This window comes from Giraffa tippelskirchi, chromosome 11, assembly GCF_054371585.1.
Source record: "Giraffa tippelskirchi isolate mGirTip1 chromosome 11, T2T-mGirTip1v1.2.pri, whole genome shotgun sequence".
NCBI lineage: Eukaryota > Metazoa > Chordata > Mammalia > Artiodactyla > Giraffidae > Giraffa > Giraffa tippelskirchi.
The window spans coordinates 91,852,946-91,870,436 of NC_137285.1; the positions used below are offsets into that span (position 1 = coordinate 91,852,946).

At 44.7% G+C, this 17,491-nt stretch overlaps 1 protein-coding gene and 1 long non-coding RNA gene across 18 annotated transcripts in view; one reads left to right on the forward strand and one right to left on the reverse strand.

The window, feature by feature from the left end:
- Positions 1–17,491, reverse strand: part of AMOTL1 (angiomotin like 1) — a 197,865-nt gene that overhangs the window by 23,399 nt on the left and 156,975 nt on the right. For all 17 annotated transcript variants that reach the window (XM_081543192.1, XM_081543201.1, XM_081543193.1 and 14 more), the window contains one exon: positions 5,354–5,499. In XM_081543192.1, the coding sequence (XP_081399318.1) occupies positions 5,354–5,499 (146 nt within the window). The remainder of the gene's footprint in view (positions 1–5,353; positions 5,500–17,491) is intronic.
- On the forward strand, positions 179–7,951 carry LOC145526778 (uncharacterized). Its single transcript, XR_014069168.1, has 4 exons — positions 179–849; positions 1,273–1,408; positions 4,216–4,422; positions 5,050–7,951. It is a non-coding gene; the product is annotated as an uncharacterized LOC145526778 (long non-coding RNA).

Below are 17,491 nucleotides of genomic sequence, written 5' to 3' on the forward strand. Positions count from 1 at the left end.
TCTCTTCTGTATTTTTCAAATTTTCTATAAGTATCAATTACTATTGTAACAGAGAGATTGTGTCTGTATGTATATATGCATGTGTATCCATTTGTGTATGTGTAAATACGTATAAACATTTCTTATTATAGATATTTGGAAGTAACTTTCTCCTAAAGATTTCAGAGCCCTTTACGGATGAATAGCTGACAGTCCTGGAGAGAAGGAAGGGCCTAATGAACATGCAAACCACACAATAACTGAGGAGAGGCAGATTAAGGTAAAAATGATTTATGTAAATGTCATGTTAGGTATGGATTTAGAACCATCAATCAATAGCTTCAAATTCTTATCCTCAGAGTTTGTTTTCTCCCAATTAGGTGTCTGGTCCATGTTCATAAATTCCAGGCACATTTCTAACTTGCTGGGGATTGGCTAGGGCCAAAAATCAGACTGAGGCATTTATCTGATCTGGTCCTGGGTGAGAGGACACCAGATGCTATTTCCTGTCACTCTGCACCTCGGTGTACAGACGCTTGGCAGGTGGTTCAGATCCTGAGTTCAACCCGACTGCACTGGCAAGCTGGAACACGCTAGTGATTAGAGTACTTACTCACTGCAAAGGTTAGTGTCTGACTTTAGCAGGCAGTCCTGCCGTGACCAATGCCTGTGTCCTAGCCAAAGCCACTGCGATAAAGAAAGGAGAGGCTTCTGATCTTTTGCAGGGAGTGCAGACAGCAAAAGCCTTTTCCACACCTGCTCTTGCGCTTAGTTTTCCTCTGGCTTTTCATTCACTGTGACTTTGGTTGCTCGAGGACCTACTGACTGCAGGTTCCTGTGCTAGAAAAGCCTCATCTGATAAAATATTTTGTGAGTACTGTTCATATACCACTTATCATGTCCTGGATTGTATACTGTTCTGAGTGTAGCCTCTAAAATACTAATGTAAGTGCCACAAGATCTGTCTCCCTGGGGCAGAGTGCACAGTATGTCCCCAAGGCTTGGGACAGTACCTGCCATCCAGCTCAATAAATATCTGTTAAATGAATGAATTAACATTAACTCTTAACTAACTGCAGGATTCCTGAAGACATAGTTCTCTCTCATTCACCCTTGTAATAGCCCTAAGCCCAGCAAGGAGTATGTAATGATGAGGGTGATTAGTCATAACCGTAATTAATCACCCAACATATTGCAAGCACAACATGCCAAGCCTTGTGCTTTATATGCAGTATCTCGTTTAATCCGCCCAATGACAATAGAAGGTAAACTCTTACTATCTCGATTTAACAGGTGAGAAAACTAAGGACTGAATAGGTTAGTGATTCACTCAAGGTCACACAGCTGATTTACCCGTCCTGTGGTCAGGATTCTAACTCACGTGGTCTGCCTTTACAGTCCAGGCACTTAAGCATTGTGGAAAGTTACGGTAAGCCCTCAGTGTGAGCCATCTGAACTGAGTTAACAACCTTTTTTAATAAGAACAAGAAGGGATACTGGAAGCCAGACACATGAGACATTTTGGAGAAGTTATGTACAATCAGTCAAGCAAAGATCTATATAAATATAATGACAAGGGAAGATCCATAGTAGTGATTATAAAGAACCTGTCTTCAATGAGTTCACAACTTTGGCTTTAACAGAAATATTAACATCAGTTCAGTTCAGTCACTCAGTCGTGTCCGGCTCTTTGCAACCCCATGAATCACAGCACGCTAGGCCTCCCTGTCCGTCACCAACTCCTGGAGTTTACCCAAACCCATGTCCATCGAGTCGGTGATGCCATCCAACCATCTCATCCTGTCATCCCCTTCTCCTCCTGCCCCTAATCCTTCCCAGCATTAGGGTCTTTTCCAATGAGTCAACTCTTCGCATGAGGTGGCCAAAGTATTGGAGTTTCAGCTTCAAGATCAGTCCTTCCAATGAATACCCAGGACTGATCTCCTTTAGGATGGACTGGCTGGATCTTCTTGCAGTCCAAGGGACTCTGAAGAGTCTTCTCCAACACCACAGTTCAAAAGCATCAATTCTGCGGCGCTCAGCTTTCTTCACCATCCAACTCTCACATCCATACATGACTACTGGAAAAACCATAGCCTTGACTAGACAGACCTTTGTTGGCAAAGTATTGTCTCTGCTTTTTAATATGCTGTCTAGGTTGGTCATAACCTTCCTTCCAAGGAGTAAGTGTCTTTTAATTTCATGGCTGCAATCACCATCCGCAGTGATTTTGGAGCCCCCAAAAATAAAGTCTGACACTGTTCCCACTGTTTCCCCATCTATTTGCCATGAAGTGATGGGACTGGATGCCATGATCTTAGTTTTCTGAACGTTGAGCTTTAAGCCAACTTTTTCACTCTCCTCTTTCACTTTCATCAAGAGGCTCTTTAGTTCTTCGCTTTCTGCCATAAGGGAGGTGTCATCTGCATATCTGAGGTTATTGATATTTCTCCCAGCAATCTTGATTCCAGCTTGTGTTTTTTCCAGCCCAGCCTTTCTCATGATGTACTCTGCATATAAGTTAAATAAGCAGGGTGACAATATACAGCCTTGACGTACTCCTTTTCCTATTTGGAACCAGTCTGTTATTCCATGTCCAGTTCTAACTGTTGCTTCCTGACCTGCATACAGGTCTCTCAAGAGACAGGTCAGATGGTCTGGTATTCCCATCTCTTTCAGAATTTTCCACAGTTTATTGTGATCCACATAGTCAAAGGCTTTGGCATAGTCAATAAAGCAGAAATAGATGTTTTTTTGGAATTCTCTTGCTTTTTCGATGATCCAGCGGATGTTGGCAATTTGATCTCTGGTTCCTCTGCCTTTTCTAAAACCAGCTTGAACATCTGGAAGTTCACGGTTCACGTATTGCTGAAGCCTGGCTTGGAGAATTTTGAGCATTACTTTACTAGCGTGTGAGAGGAGTGCAATAGTAGTTTGAGCATTCTTTGGCATTGCCTTTCTTTGGGATTGGAATGAAAACTGACCTTTTCCAGTCCTGTGGCCACTGCTCAGTTTTCCAGATTTGCTGGCATATTGAGTGCAGCACTTTCACAGCATCACCTTTGAGGATTTGAAATAGCTCAACTGGAATTCCATCACAAAAAGGTTAAAATCATTTTTATCATATATATAATCATATAATCATTTTTCTTCACTCCACACATGGAGACGGGTCCTTGAGAAATGATCTTAGTTATACCGATAATGAGTCCCAGCCTCCATTGCTCAAAGTGGACCTCCTGTCCTTCAGGGGTTAAGGTCACTTTCTGTAGCAAATGTTTTCCTATTTAATGAGCTGCTTGGTGGTGACAGGGAAAACTCTGGGGCTGTTGCCTGAGATACTCATGCTAGCATTAAAACTGTACACAGGGACATCCCTGGTAGTCGAGTGGTTAAGATGCCACACTTCCACTGCAGGGGGCATCGGTTTGATCTCCGGCTGGGGAACTAAGATCCCACATGCCACATGGTGTGGCCAAAAAATAGGGGAAGAAAAAGAAAATTAAGTATAAGTTGCTAGAAAAAACTACATAATACTTGTGGGGTTTAACAGGACAGGTCTAATGGACAAAACCCTATTGACTTAAATAGAATGGGATAAAGTGGAAGCACTGACAGATTTTATTTTCTTGGGCTCCAAAATCACTGCTGACTGCAGCCATGAAATTAAAAGATGCTTGCTCCTTGGAAGGAAAACTATGACAAACCTAGACAGTGTATTGAAAAGCAGACACATCATTTTGCCGACAAAGGTCCACATAGTCAAAGCTATGGTTTTTCCAGTAGTTATGTACAGATGTGAGAGTTGGACCATAAAGAAGGCCAAAGAAGTGATGCTTTAGAATTGTGATGCTGCAGAAGACTCTTGAGAGTCTCCTGGACTACAAGGAGATCAAACTAGTCAATCCTAAAGGAAATCAATGCTGACTATTCACTAGAAGGACTGACGCTGAAGCTCCAATACTTTGGCCACCTAATGGGAAGAGCCAATGCGCTGGGAAAGACTGATGCTAGGAAAGATTAAGGGCAGGAGGAGAAGGGGGTGGCAGAGGATGAGATGGTTAGATAGCATCACCAACTCAATGGACAGGAATTTGAGCAAACTCCAGGAGATGGTGGAGGACAGAGGAGCCTGTGTGTTGCAGTCCATGGGGTTGCAAAGAGTCGGACATGACTGAGCGACTGAAAAACAACAACTACTACTGACTTAACAATTTTTGCCTTTAACTGCTTCAGGCTTGAAGTTGAAGTTTGCCGAGACACTCGAGTCACTTGGCACCAGGAGATGTTTTTGGAAGGAACAGTTTTTCATTTTCAACAAGAATAACAGCACTTAGATTAATAACAATACTGCATCCTGTGTGTCAAGCACCAACTGGGTTCTGGTGGAGCATATTTCAGTCACGTGTCTCTCTGACTTCCAGTTCCTGCTCTCCACAGCAGGTCTGTTCGGCTCAGCCCCACCACACAGGGGCTTGTGCAGCTGGCTCCTCTGTGCTGTGGTATCTAAAGCCTGGATCCTGGAACTGGGGCCTCAGGAGTGGTCATTCTCCTTCCCTGGTCAGGCTTAAAGGAAAAGTGCTTCTCTGGTGGCTCAGATGGTAAAGAATCTGCCTGCAATGTGGGAGGCCCGGGTTTGATCCCTGGATCGGGAAGATCCCCCTGGACGAGGGCATGGCACTCCAGTATCCCACTCCAGTATCTTTGCCTGGAGAATTCCATGGACAGAGGAGCCTGGTGGGCTACAGGCCTTGGGGTCACAAAGAGTCAGTCACAACTAAGAGATGAATGCTTTTACTTTCTACTTCTCAAAACTTCACCTAAAGGCTTGATTTCATCAAAAAAGCATTAAACCCATAATGCTTGAGCAGCATCAATATTTCCTGGACTGGGCAGGGCGGGGAGGGTGGTGGTCATTGCTAACTGAGCCAGCTTCTAAAAACTGGAGACAGGTTTGCTGAACACCACTCCTACCCCACCCAGTCAGAAGACTGGGCCTTTTTTATGCACGAGAGAGCCCAAAGAACAACACTTGAACTGTTTTCTTAATTGAGTCTCTTTTCTCCACAGGCACCAGTGGTTCCCAGTGCTTCCATTTATTTCCAGCCCCTGGACACCTGCCAGGCGGTGGGCGGCAGCCTGGGTTTATCGCTGAGACTGAGCTCTTTGCTGACGATATTCACCACTGCCTCTCATCCTCTGCCCGGCTCTGGGGTGGATAAGCTCCGTTATTACTCATTTTCATTTGAGAGGTCGCCTACATGCTCCCCTGGAGTTGGCTCTGGTTAAAGTTGCTGGGTTAGGAAACAGACATGGAGGCCCTCGGGGCTCTGGGCACCACCCCCTGTACCCCCTAATCCCCCCGCGGGCTCACCTCCTCTTCCAGCTTGATGACCCTGGCCTGGGCGTTGCTCAGAGCCTGGTCTAGGATCTCGATGTGTCTCCGGTGGTCCTCACTCGCAGTCCGCACTGCCGCCAACTCCATCTCTAACTTCTCCTTTTCCTTCAGGAATTCCTTGTCTAGAAGGGAGACAGGAACAAAACGAGCTCTATCAGAAAGCACTCCCCGTCTGGGCTCCCTGCCAGTCTACAGCTGGCAAGGATTAGGAGTTGAAAAACATGCAGAGAGTGGAGGGTGGAATTACTGCTTCTGCTTCTTGTTCATTGGGGTGGTGTGGAAGGCAAGGATTTTCTCAAAAACCACTGCTAACTAGATATATTCGAGGTCACAGCTCCAGAGACAAATAGCACACACAGATCTAGTAAGCCCATGTTCTCAGGGGTTTACTTCTGCACAATATTTGCTTTAAGGCTTCAAATTAACCTTGGGCCTACAATTTCCTTTTCGGCTCACAAGCTCTCCCACTTCTAACTTCCAAACCAGTGATGGAAAGGCAAGCAATACGAATGATAACACTAACACTCCCGTTCACTGAAAAATAAACTCCAGTCCGGGAGGTTCAGCTTTCGCTCTGAGGCCAGGCAGCAGGGGAGAGCTTCAACCCAGGCCTCCAATCTGTGCCTGGGTCCTTTTCCATGTAACCCAGCTTCACCTTTTCTCTTGGTTCTGTTCACGAGAGGAAAGATGAAGTGCTCTGGATGTGTGCAAACAGCCTTCCTCTCCTCTGCTGACACTGTAACTGAGGGTGATCACCATCTCTCCGCATGTGGAGCACAAAGGGCGCCTCCCACTTGCTGCCTCCACCTGGCCCTCCCGTAGCCTCATCCACCATTTGACAAGCAGGCAGGGCGCATGGTGTCACGAGATCAGTATTATTTACTGAAAACATGTCTCCTGTTACAAAGCAATGCAGGCATACCTCAGAGATACTGTGGGTTCTATTCCAGACCACCATAATAAAGCAAGTCACATAAATTTTTTTGGTTTCCCAGTGCATATAAAAGTTATGGGCCCCCCAGGTGGCACTATTGGTAAGGAACCTGCCTGCCCATGCAGGAGACTTAAGAGACGCAGATTCAATCCCTGGGTCTGGTAGATCTTAGATTATTTTGTAGTCTGCTAAGCACACAACGGGCTTCCCAGTGGATAAAGAATCCTCCTGTAATGCAGGAGACACAGGTGACACGGGTTCAATAGCTGGGTTGGGAAGATCCCCTGGAGAAGGGCAGGGCAACCCAATCTGGTATTCTTGCCTGGAGAATCCCATGGACAGAAGAGCCTGTCGGGCTCAAGTCCACAGGATCCTAAAGAGTCGGACACAGCTGAAGCAACTAAGCCCAGCACAAGCATGCCATAACGGCACTGTGACTAAAACCAGTCTTCATACTCGAATTAAAATATACTTCATTGCTAAAAAAGGCCAAAACAAAACATTACTGTCAAACATCACTGATCACATCACCGTGACAAATATGATACTAATGAAAAAGTCTGAGATGTTGTGAGATTTACCAAAATATAACATAGGGACTGCAGTAGATACTATTGGAAAAATGGCACCAAGAGACTTGCTCAATGCAGGGTAACTACAAACCTGTAATTTGGAAAAAAAAAAAAAAGGCAACAAAACAAAGTGCAATAAAATGAGACATGCCTGTATATTTTATTTTTAAAGTAATTTAGAATATTTAGATATGTTGGTTATAATATGGAGAAACCTGAATGGACTTAATGTGTAAAATTAAGGGATTGGTTAAATAAAGTACAGTGAACCCTATAATAGATAGGATGCTGCTATTAAAACTAAATAAGAGAATATTAGTGATGAGGAAAAAAATCTTCATTGTTGAAAAAAGGTGATTACAAAACCCTGTGCACACTCTTCCATATTTGTAGAAAACAGGGCATTTAACAGCAACAACAACAGTTACAAATTGACTTCTCCATACATGGGATTTTTAAAAGTATCTTTGAAATCAATTTCTCATTTAAATGCTTTCTTCTCTGCAATCACCCTCTGTGTTTTTTCAGTCTTTTAACTTTATTGAGGCTTTCAATGGCCAAGTCAAAGATCTCTCTTGGTAAATGTCACACAGCACCTGAAAATATGTTGGTCATTTTCAAATATCTTTTGATATTGATTTCTAACATAATTCTACAGTGATAAGAGAACAGACTCTGTATGATTTCAATATCTTTAGATCATCAAATTTCTGCACCTTGTTTTATGTCCCTGGATATGGTCCAGTGTCTCCTGGTTTAGAGTCCATGGGAACTTGAATAGAATTTGTATCCTGCTGTTGTGTGAAAAATATATAAATCTTAATTACGTTGAATTGTGTCATAGTGCTTTTTAGGTCCACTATATCCTACCTCTCTATATTCATTCTATTACTTTTTGAGAGTTTGATACTGAAACTCCAACTAAAAATCTTAATTTATCTACTTAAAAAATAATTGTAATATATAGTGGAACTATATGTAACCTTGTTCTGTATTTTCCAAGTCTCCTGTAAATGTGCTATCAACGTGCATAATTTAAAAAATAAAAGAGAGTGTAAAAAAAAGAAATTGATTTCTCTGTGCCCACACCACTCAAATGCCCCGTACTGGTTATCTAGTCCTCCTAGCAAACCAAACTGAAACACTAAGAACCAAAGTCTGGAAGCTGTACACGCTTGTGATAGTGGTTTCATTCATTCGTGATCTCCTTGGATAGCCCCTCATTCATTTAGCAGAGTTATCAAACATCAAGGACTGGTCTCACAGGCACTGAGGCAGTAGAAGGAATGCCGCTCGTAGGGAGGAGGGACAATGTGGTTCTGAATACAGGGCGAAGACCTTTTAGGGCTGCTTGTTGTTGTTCATCTGCTCTGTTGTGTCCAACTCTTTGAGACCCCATGGACTACAACATGTCAGGCCTCCCTGTCCATCACCAACTCCTGGAGTCTACTCGAACTCATGTCCATCGAGTCGGTGATGCCATCCAACCATCTCATCCTCTGTCGTCCCCTTCTTTTCCTGCCAGCAATCTGTTCCAGCATCAGGGTCTTTTCAAATGAGTCAGCTGGCCAAAGTATTGGAGTTTCAACCTCAGCATCAGTCCTTCCAACGAATATTCAGGACTGATTTCCTTTAGGATTAACTAGTTTGATCTCCTTGTAAAGGGACTCTCAAAAGCCTTCCCCAACACCACAGTTCAAAAGCATCAATCCTTCGGCTAATACTCAGTAAACAACTCACAATTTTAAAGCCAGGAGAAATCATAGGAAATATCACCATCCAGTTCCGCCCCTTTGCTTAAAGGGTGAGGAGAGGGAAACCCGGGAGTGAAGGCACTTGTCCGGTGTGCCCGCCAGCTTGAGCAGAGCCAGGACAAAGGCCGGTCTCCTGATGGCTGCCGTGATGTCCTTCCCGTGTGACTACACTGCCCTTGCCCTGTGAGCTTACGTCAAGGGGATCAGCATGCAATGGAATAGCTTCGGAATGGACAGAATGAACGAGCAGACTTGTAAAGAGAGCGCTGGCTGTGATGGCGAGAAACAATGGCATCTCTCAAAAACAAAGCGAGGTCACCAAGATCCTGACCCAGAAGAGAGCATTACTTTTGGGCTCTCATATCCCACTGCAATGACCAACTGCCTTCTCCCTTCTCTCTTTCAGTGGCCTGAGATGCTACTTCTGACACTTCCTTCCCAGTGAATGCAAGAGGCCTAAACAAATGGGCCATAAGCTCAGGGCATCCCCATCCACAGCCCCGGGCAGACCAGAGCATTTCACGCCTTCTGTGCAAAATTACTGACGTTTGAGCACTTGCTCCCTGGGTTTGGACAACATCTGAACAGGCATGGTGCCCACTGGCCTTGTCCAGGCTCTGGAGGGCACCCAGGGGTTAGTTTCTCAGCAGGCAGACCTGGAGATGAACCACCGGATTTCAGAGTTTCTGCCTGGTTATCAACTTAAGCTTAACAGTTTCTGTCTTTGTTGAGGGCAGAGACACATCAGGTTTGACCAAAGGCAAAGTCTAGAAGCCACAACTAGAGCTTCTTGCAGTTTGCAAGTCGATGATCACAAACACTGCTGTGTCACTATGACAACTACGACAACTCCTTGGATCTCTGGATTAATGAATACCCCTCCCCTCCCCCAACACACACGATTCCAGCTTTTGCTATTCCCTTGATTGGCAGTATCAAACTGTGGATAGGGAACGGACGTCAGCATCTGAAAGAACTGGATTCAAATCCCAGGCTTACCACTTTCCAGCTCTGAGGCCTTGGGCCAGCTATAACCTCTTTGAGTCTCAGAGCCCTCATCTATCAAATGGGAAAGGTAAAAGCTACATCATGGAACTGTTGTGATGAGTCTGTTGACAAAGATGATGCAGATAAAGACTAAAAGGACAGAAATAGATAGATCTTGAGCTCTTTAGGTCATTATTGACTCCGTGAGCCTAGACCATTGCCTGGCTCAGTAAATGTTGTTGAATGAATAAATGAATGAACGAATCTCTACTGGGTGCCAAGTTCATTGCGAACAGTGCCATAAATGGCAGCTCTTGTTAGCAGTCAGCATTTGGTCTCCCTGGGATCTCCTGACAGCCTTTGCTATACAGCGGTCCACTTCACCTCTGAAGCCACCACTCATCAGATGGCTGGTACTGACCTTGAAGGTCTCTGGTTCCCTTCTCTGCCCAGGGTCCCTGAATCTCACAGTTGGCGCATCAGGACAAAGATGTGGGTACTGGGTGGAGACTGCATTAGCTCTGGAATTCCTGGGTTCAGACATCTCTGCCCTGAGTTTGATGACCTTAAACTTCAGGCTGAAGCAATGTTAATGTCATTCACACTGGCTCAGAACTCCTTGTCCATTGACAGGAAGTAGTGCTCTCATTTTAAAAACAACGTTCATGACAACTCGTGTTTATGAATGGCTACTGTGTCCCAGGAATGGTGACTTACATTATTCCCTTTAATTATGCCATTCATGATCTCTCCTTTCAACTTACTCTACAAGGGAGGCACTGTTATGATTCCCATTTTCCAGTGGAGAATAAGTAACGTGCCCCCAGAGGTGACGCTCGTCAGTGGGAGAGCCAGAACCCTCACCACACCTCTTTAATGAACGTTCACAGGCAAGTGCCACATGCCTCTGCTGTACGAGCATGAGGGATGAAGACCCACGGAATAACAGAACAGGAGGTGTGGGAGAGCACCGCTGCTACCCAGCTCATCACGGCAGAGGTTTAAGTATGTCACAGGCCATATCATCATCTCAATATACAGCGATTATATCTACACATGTATCTTTCTGCAAATATTAATTATCTGCTATGTGGAGGATTCGGAGTACTGGACAAAAGCACGAATCTTTTTAATTAACTTTTAATGGAGCATAGTTGTCTTACAATTTTTTTTTTTAAACACTTTAAACTTTTTATGTTGTATTGGGGTATAGCCGATTAGCAGTGTTGTAGTTTCAGGTGAAGAGTGAAGGGACTCAGCCATATATATACATATATGTATATCCCACTCCCATCCAGGCTGCCACATAACATTGAACAGAGTTCCATGTGCTATGCAATAGGATTTTGCTGGTTATCCATTTTAAATGTAGCAGTGTATACATGACCTTCCCAAAGTCTCTAACTATCCCTTCCCCTCCGGCAACCATAAGTTTGTTTTCTAAGTCTGTGAGTCTCTTTCTGTTTTCTAAATAAGCTTATTGGTATCATTTCTTTTTACATTCCACATATAAGAGATACCATATGATATTTCTTTTTCTCTGATTTGCTTCACTCAGTGTGACACTCTCTAGGTCCACCCATATTGCTGCAAATGGCATTGCATTCTTTTCAATGGCTGAGTAATATTCCACTGTAAGCAGGTATCATATCTTCTTTATCCATTCCCCTGTCAATGGACATTTAGGTAAACAGTAAACAGTATGTTTACTGGTAAACAGTGCTGCAATGAATACTGAGGTGCACATATCCCTTCAGATCATGTTTTTCTCCAGGTATAAAAGCACGAATCTAGTATCAAGTTTCCTGTACAGTTTTGTGACTCAGAGTAAATGAACATCTTTGTGCCTCAGTTTCCTTGCCTTTAAGGTAAGGATCCCACTCACCTACTCACCAACAGTACCTATTTCAAAATGCACATATGCATATAGCAAATGTCAACTATGACATGCTATGGCTATTCTTCTTGTCCAAAAATTGTGATAAATTCTTGGGCTACAAGGTGAGTAGGCCAGAGCACCCTGCTGTTAGTCGGGTGGGAAGAGAGGCAGGGACACAGGCAAAGGCCCTGGGACCAGCTGCTCTAAGAGATGCTGGCGCGGCTTCTATGCCAACACAGGGAGGACCCCTGCCTCAGGCCCAGGGTGGGAGGAAGAGGGGGTGTCAAGGCAGTGAGCCTATGTGGTGGGGTCACTGTGCTCCTCAAGCCCCTGGAGACACAGGGACTAGGTATTTCAGGGCCATCTGAAAAAGTCATCTCTTGGGAGATGCCAAGGGTGAGTCCTGTAAGTGAAACCATCTCACAGGAAGGCCCCTCCAGTTTATTAGCGAAGCCCCTTGGGATGGATCTCGAGAAAGACCAGCCTCATACTGAACTTCTGGTCGAGCTCCAAGGTATATACTGAGAATTCTTAGAACAGGCAAGTTGACACAAGGGAACTCGTGCCCAGAATGGTCTGTTTACTCAGTGGATATGAATTACCCTCGACTGTGTGGAGTGGGGCGTTGTTGAGCCTGATGGCTCGGGTCCCATTTACACAGAGGATGTCTGCTCGCACACTGTTGACTCTGGAAACCGCAGCGATGGCATGGGCTTTGTAGCTGGCCGACCTGGTACGATTCTGGCACCTTCACAGGCTGGCTCACTTTGAACACGTGACTTCCCCTGTGCAGACTCCATCTCCTCAGATGCAACTAAGAAGACCAATTTTGCAGGAGTGGTGTGAGGATTAAAATGATGACCTAAGTGGCACTAGTGGTCAAGAACCCACCTGCCCATGCAGGAGACATAAGAGCCACGGGTTTGATCCCTGGGTCGGGAAGATCCCTGGAGAAGGGCATGACAACCCACTCCAGTATTCTTACCTGGAGAATCCCATGGACAGAGGAGCCTGGCGGGCTACAGTCCATAGGGTTGCAGAGTCGGCCATGACTGAAGCGACTTAGCACATAAAATACCTACCGTGGGGCCTGGCACTTAACAGACACTTAATAAACAACAAGAGCTGAGATGCACAACACCTGTGCTTCTCCTGCCCCAGGAATGTGCCTTCAGCTTTACTACACAACCTCATTTCATGAATCCTCGCATCAACTCCATTTGCCAACTGGAAAATCGGAAGCAACACGAGCTGTGATACTTGCAACAGGTCTAATGGTATTTTCCTTTGTGTCTCTACCCATAGGTTCATCTCTTGGCTTGAAAAAGAGCAGAAGTGGATGGAAATGAGAACTGGGTCCAGAATTCAAAGATGCTCCCCTTCCGTCTTACCCTTCGCCATTGCCAGTTCTGGGCCAAGTCTGCAGTGGACTGTCTGTTGCAAGTGTTCCTGCAATTACTATTTGAGCACCAAGCTTAACTGCTGGCTGAACCACAGGGTGATGCATCCTAGTAACCCCTGTGGAGAAACGCTGAGGGTGGAGCCTGGGCTGTGGGGTCTGGCAGTGGGCGTGTCAGGGCATCGTGCACCACACTCCTGGGTTTTTGTTGTTGCTGTTTGTTTTTAATTGGAGGGTAATTGCTTTACAATGTTGTGTTGGTTTCTGCTATACTATGATGTGAATCAGTCATATGTATACATATATGTCCCCTCCTTCGTGAACCCCCCTGCCACCTCACCCACCCCTCCAGGTTGTCACAGAGCACGGGGCTGGGCTTCCTGTGTCATGTAGCAGCTTCCCACTAGGTCTCTATTTAACATATTGTCAGTCAGTCAGTTCAGTCGCTCAGTCGTGTCCGACTCTTTGCAACCCCATGGACTGCAGCACACCAGGCCTCCCTGTCCATCACCAACTCCTGGAGCCTACGCAAACTCATGTCCATTGAGTCGGTGATGCCATCCAACCTTCTCATCCTCTGTTGTCCCCTTCTCCTCCTGCCTTCAATCTTTCCCAGCATCAGGGTCTTTTCAAATGAGTCAGTTCTTCACATCAGGTGGCCAAAGTATTGGAGTTTCAGCTTCAGCATCAGGCCTTCCAATGAATATTCAGGACTAGTTTCCTTTAGGATGGACTGGTTGGATCTCCTTGCAGTCCAAGGGACTCTCAAGAGTCTTCTCCAACACCACAGTTCAAAAGCATCAATTCTTCGGCGCTCAGCTTTCTTTACAGTCCAACTCTCACATCCATATATGACTACTGGAAAAACCATAGCTTTGACTAGACGGATCTTGGTTGGTAAAGTAATGTCTCTGCTTTTTAATATGCTGTCTAGGTTGGTCACAGCTTTTCTTCCAGGTAGTAAGCATCTTTCAATTTCATGGCTGAAGTCACCATCAGCAGTGATTTTGGAGCCCAAAAATAAAGTCTGTCACTGTTTCCACTGTTTCCCCATGTATTTGCCATGAAGTGATGGGACTGGATGCCATGATCTTAGTTTTCTGAATGTTGAGTTTTAAGCCAACTTTTCCACTCTCCTCTTTCACTTTCATAAAATTTAACATATGGTAGTGTATATTATATGTTTCAATGCTACTCTCTCAATTTGTCCCACCCTCTCCTTCCCCTGCTGGATCCATCAGTCTGTTCTCTATGTCTGTGTTTCTATTCCTGCCTTGTAAATAGGTTCATCAATACCATTTTTCTAGATTCCTTATATATGCATTAATATATGATATTTGTTTTTCTCTTTCTGACTTACTTCACTTTGTATAACAGGCTTTAGATTCATCCACCCCACTAGAACAGACTCAAATCCGTTCCTTTTAAAGGCTGAGTTAATATTTCACTGTATATATGTACCACAACTTCTTTATCTATTCATCCATTGATGGACATCTAGGTTGCTTTCATGTCCTAGCTATTGTAAATAGTGCTGCAATGAACACTGGGGTACCTGTGTCTTTTTCAATTATGGTTTTCTCAGGGTATATGCTCAGTAGTGGGATTGCTGGATCATACGGTGGTTTTATTCCTAGTTTTTTAAGGAATCTCCATACTGTTCTCCATAGTGACCGCATCAATTTACATTCCCACCAACTGTGCAAGAGGGTTCCCTTTTCTCCACACCCTCTCCAGCATTTATTGCTTGTAGATTTTTTGGATGATGGTCATTCTGATCAGTGTGAGCAAATACCTCATTGTAGCTTTGATTTGCATTTCTCTAATAAATGTGCTGCTGGTTTTTAATGAAGAGCTCTAATTTACAGCTGGAGCTGATGAGGCGAGCAAAGCTACAACCTGGCCCTTCTCAAGCAGGAATTAATTTTCTAGGCCTTTCTTTTTTTTAAAATTTATTTATTTTTAATTGAAGGATAATTGCTTTACAATATTGTGTTGGTTTCTGCATCAACGTGAATCAGCCAGAGGTACACATCTATTCCCTCCCTCTTAAATCTCCTTCTCATCGCCCACCCCTTTCCCCCTCTCTAGGTTATTATAGGCCTTTCTTGAAATAATGGTTTTCTGATAAGTTTTCCCCTAAGCCCAATATAGCTAGAGGGACAGAGGAGTCTGGCTACCACCAGCCTGACCAAGGGGTGACTAATTCACTAGAATGCTTGGAAGGCAAAAGAGGTCCCTTTCCAAATATCACATGATGTAATTTATATGTGGAATCTAAAAAAAAAAGATACAAAAGAACTTATTTATAAAATAGAAATAGAGTTACAGACATAGAAAACAAACTTACTGTTATCAAAAGGGATGGTGCTTGTGTGTGGAGGGGGAGCTATTAATAAATTAGGAGTTTGGGATTAACACATACACGCTACTGTGTATAAAATAGATAACCAACAAGGATGGACTCTATTGCACAGGAAATATACTCAATATCTTTCAATAACCTATAAGGAAAAATAATCTGGAAAGGATGATATATATATATATATATCTCATATATATATACATATATACACACATATATATTTATGTATGTATATACATAAAGTTGAATCACTTTGCTGTACACTTGAAACTGATAGAAAGTTGTAAATTCACTCTATATCTAGCTATATAAAGAGGCAAGTACATCTTTACCTGGAGTAGACAGCTGTCACAGTGGCTGCTCAGACAACTCTCCACTTGGAAAAATGTCTATCATGGTCCCCTGTTCCGCAGGGCTAAATTCTGAACAGCCGCGTCTGCATTACAAAGCCCTTCTCATTCCCCGACCCCACTTTCCTTGTGACAGGAGCAAACCTGAAGGGCCCCGTGACCCGAGCCAGGCCAAATGAAACACCTTGTCTGGAAGTGCATGAGGGGGCACCTGGGTGGGGGGGGAGGGTGCCGACACAGACAGGCAGCCCAGCTCTGAGCCCAGGGGCCACATTCCACATGTGAGCTGGACAAACAGAGCGCACACACACAGAGGGTGAAGAATCAAGCAGAGGGAGAGGCCATGGTGAGACGGGGAGAGGGAAAGGAAGTCCCCCCATACCATCTGCTGCTCTTGGATCCTCACAGACAGGCCGGCCCGGGCCCCTGGCCCCTGTGAAGCGTGTCTACTCATCTCACCTAGGGCCTCCTTCACATACAAAGATACTGACAACAAAAACAAAAAAAGCCAAACCCAACAATAATAGTTCTCTTATCCAGGGCTAAGCTAGCTCTATCAAATTTTTCTTTTTGTAACCAAAAGATCACTAACACACTTACTGTTCTTTCTTTACACCTACCTCTATTCCCTCCTCCACCAAGAAAGGAGTTGGACTGCAAGGAGATCCAACCAGTCCATCCTAAAGTAAATCAGTCCCGAATGTTCATTGGAAGGACTGATGCTGAAGCAGAAACTCCAATACCTTGGCCCCTTGATGCGAAGAACTGACTCGCTGGAAAAGACCCTGATGCTCGGAGATTGAAGGCAGGAGGAGAAGGGGATGACAGAGAATGAGATGGTTGGATGGCATCACTGACTCAATGGACATGAGTTTGAGTAGGCTTCCAGAGTTGGTGATGGACAGGGAAGTCTGGTGTGCTGCAGTCCATGGGGTCACAAAGAGTCGGACACAACTGAGCGACTGAACTGAACTGATTCCCTCCTCCACCAAGCAAGGACCTGGTAGTAACGCCTCAGGACAGGCTGCCCGGCACTCATGGCACCAATTCTCGTAACTGGACACTGCTCCATCATGCTGATAAAATCGACTCCTTCTTCTGGAAAGACAGCTGAATAATTATTTGCCTTATTATCCCTCTCTAAAATGCCCCCTCCTGTGTCTTCTTCCTCAGGATTCTTTGGCCACACCCTGGCACCGTATCTTGTAATTCTGAGCAGACGTGGCAGAGGAGCCTATTCGAAGGGTCGGCTATGATTCACGGAGTAACTGCAGAGTCAGATCCACTTGGAAGTCCCCTCCACTAGGATTATGGGAGTGGAAAGACAAGAGGAAGGCACTCCAAGTACTTCACTATAAGCCAAGCTACTTAGGTTCCTTCTGCCTCAAAGATATTCTCTTAATGCCCTCGGAAGCTCCTTCTTCCATCTGCCCTCTTTCTCTCACTCCAGTTTGAAAAGTCACACTGACACATCCAGAAAATATAATCCAAACAGAGCACTGTTTACAGCACGTGAGAGCGATCTGTTCATCTGAGGTTTATCCGATGCAAAACAGCCTGAGCGATGATCTACCTTTAAAAGCCACACTCATTCATTCAGAAATGCGGAAGTGATACAACACAAAGCTGACCCCATATCCTCCTGGCTTGGCGTTTTGCTGTCTTTGTAAAACGTGCGGATAAAAGTTTCTCAGGTAAGGAAGCTCATTATTTCAGACCAGGCTGCTGGGCTCCCGGCCATCCTCCTGCGCGCATGCGTGTTGCCATGGTTCCCGGAAACAGGGAGACAGGGGTTGTGAGTGGGCGGCTAAATAGGTCTGTGAACAAACACAGGAACACTCTTGCCGGGGTGTGCTTTAAATGGCTGAGAGTGA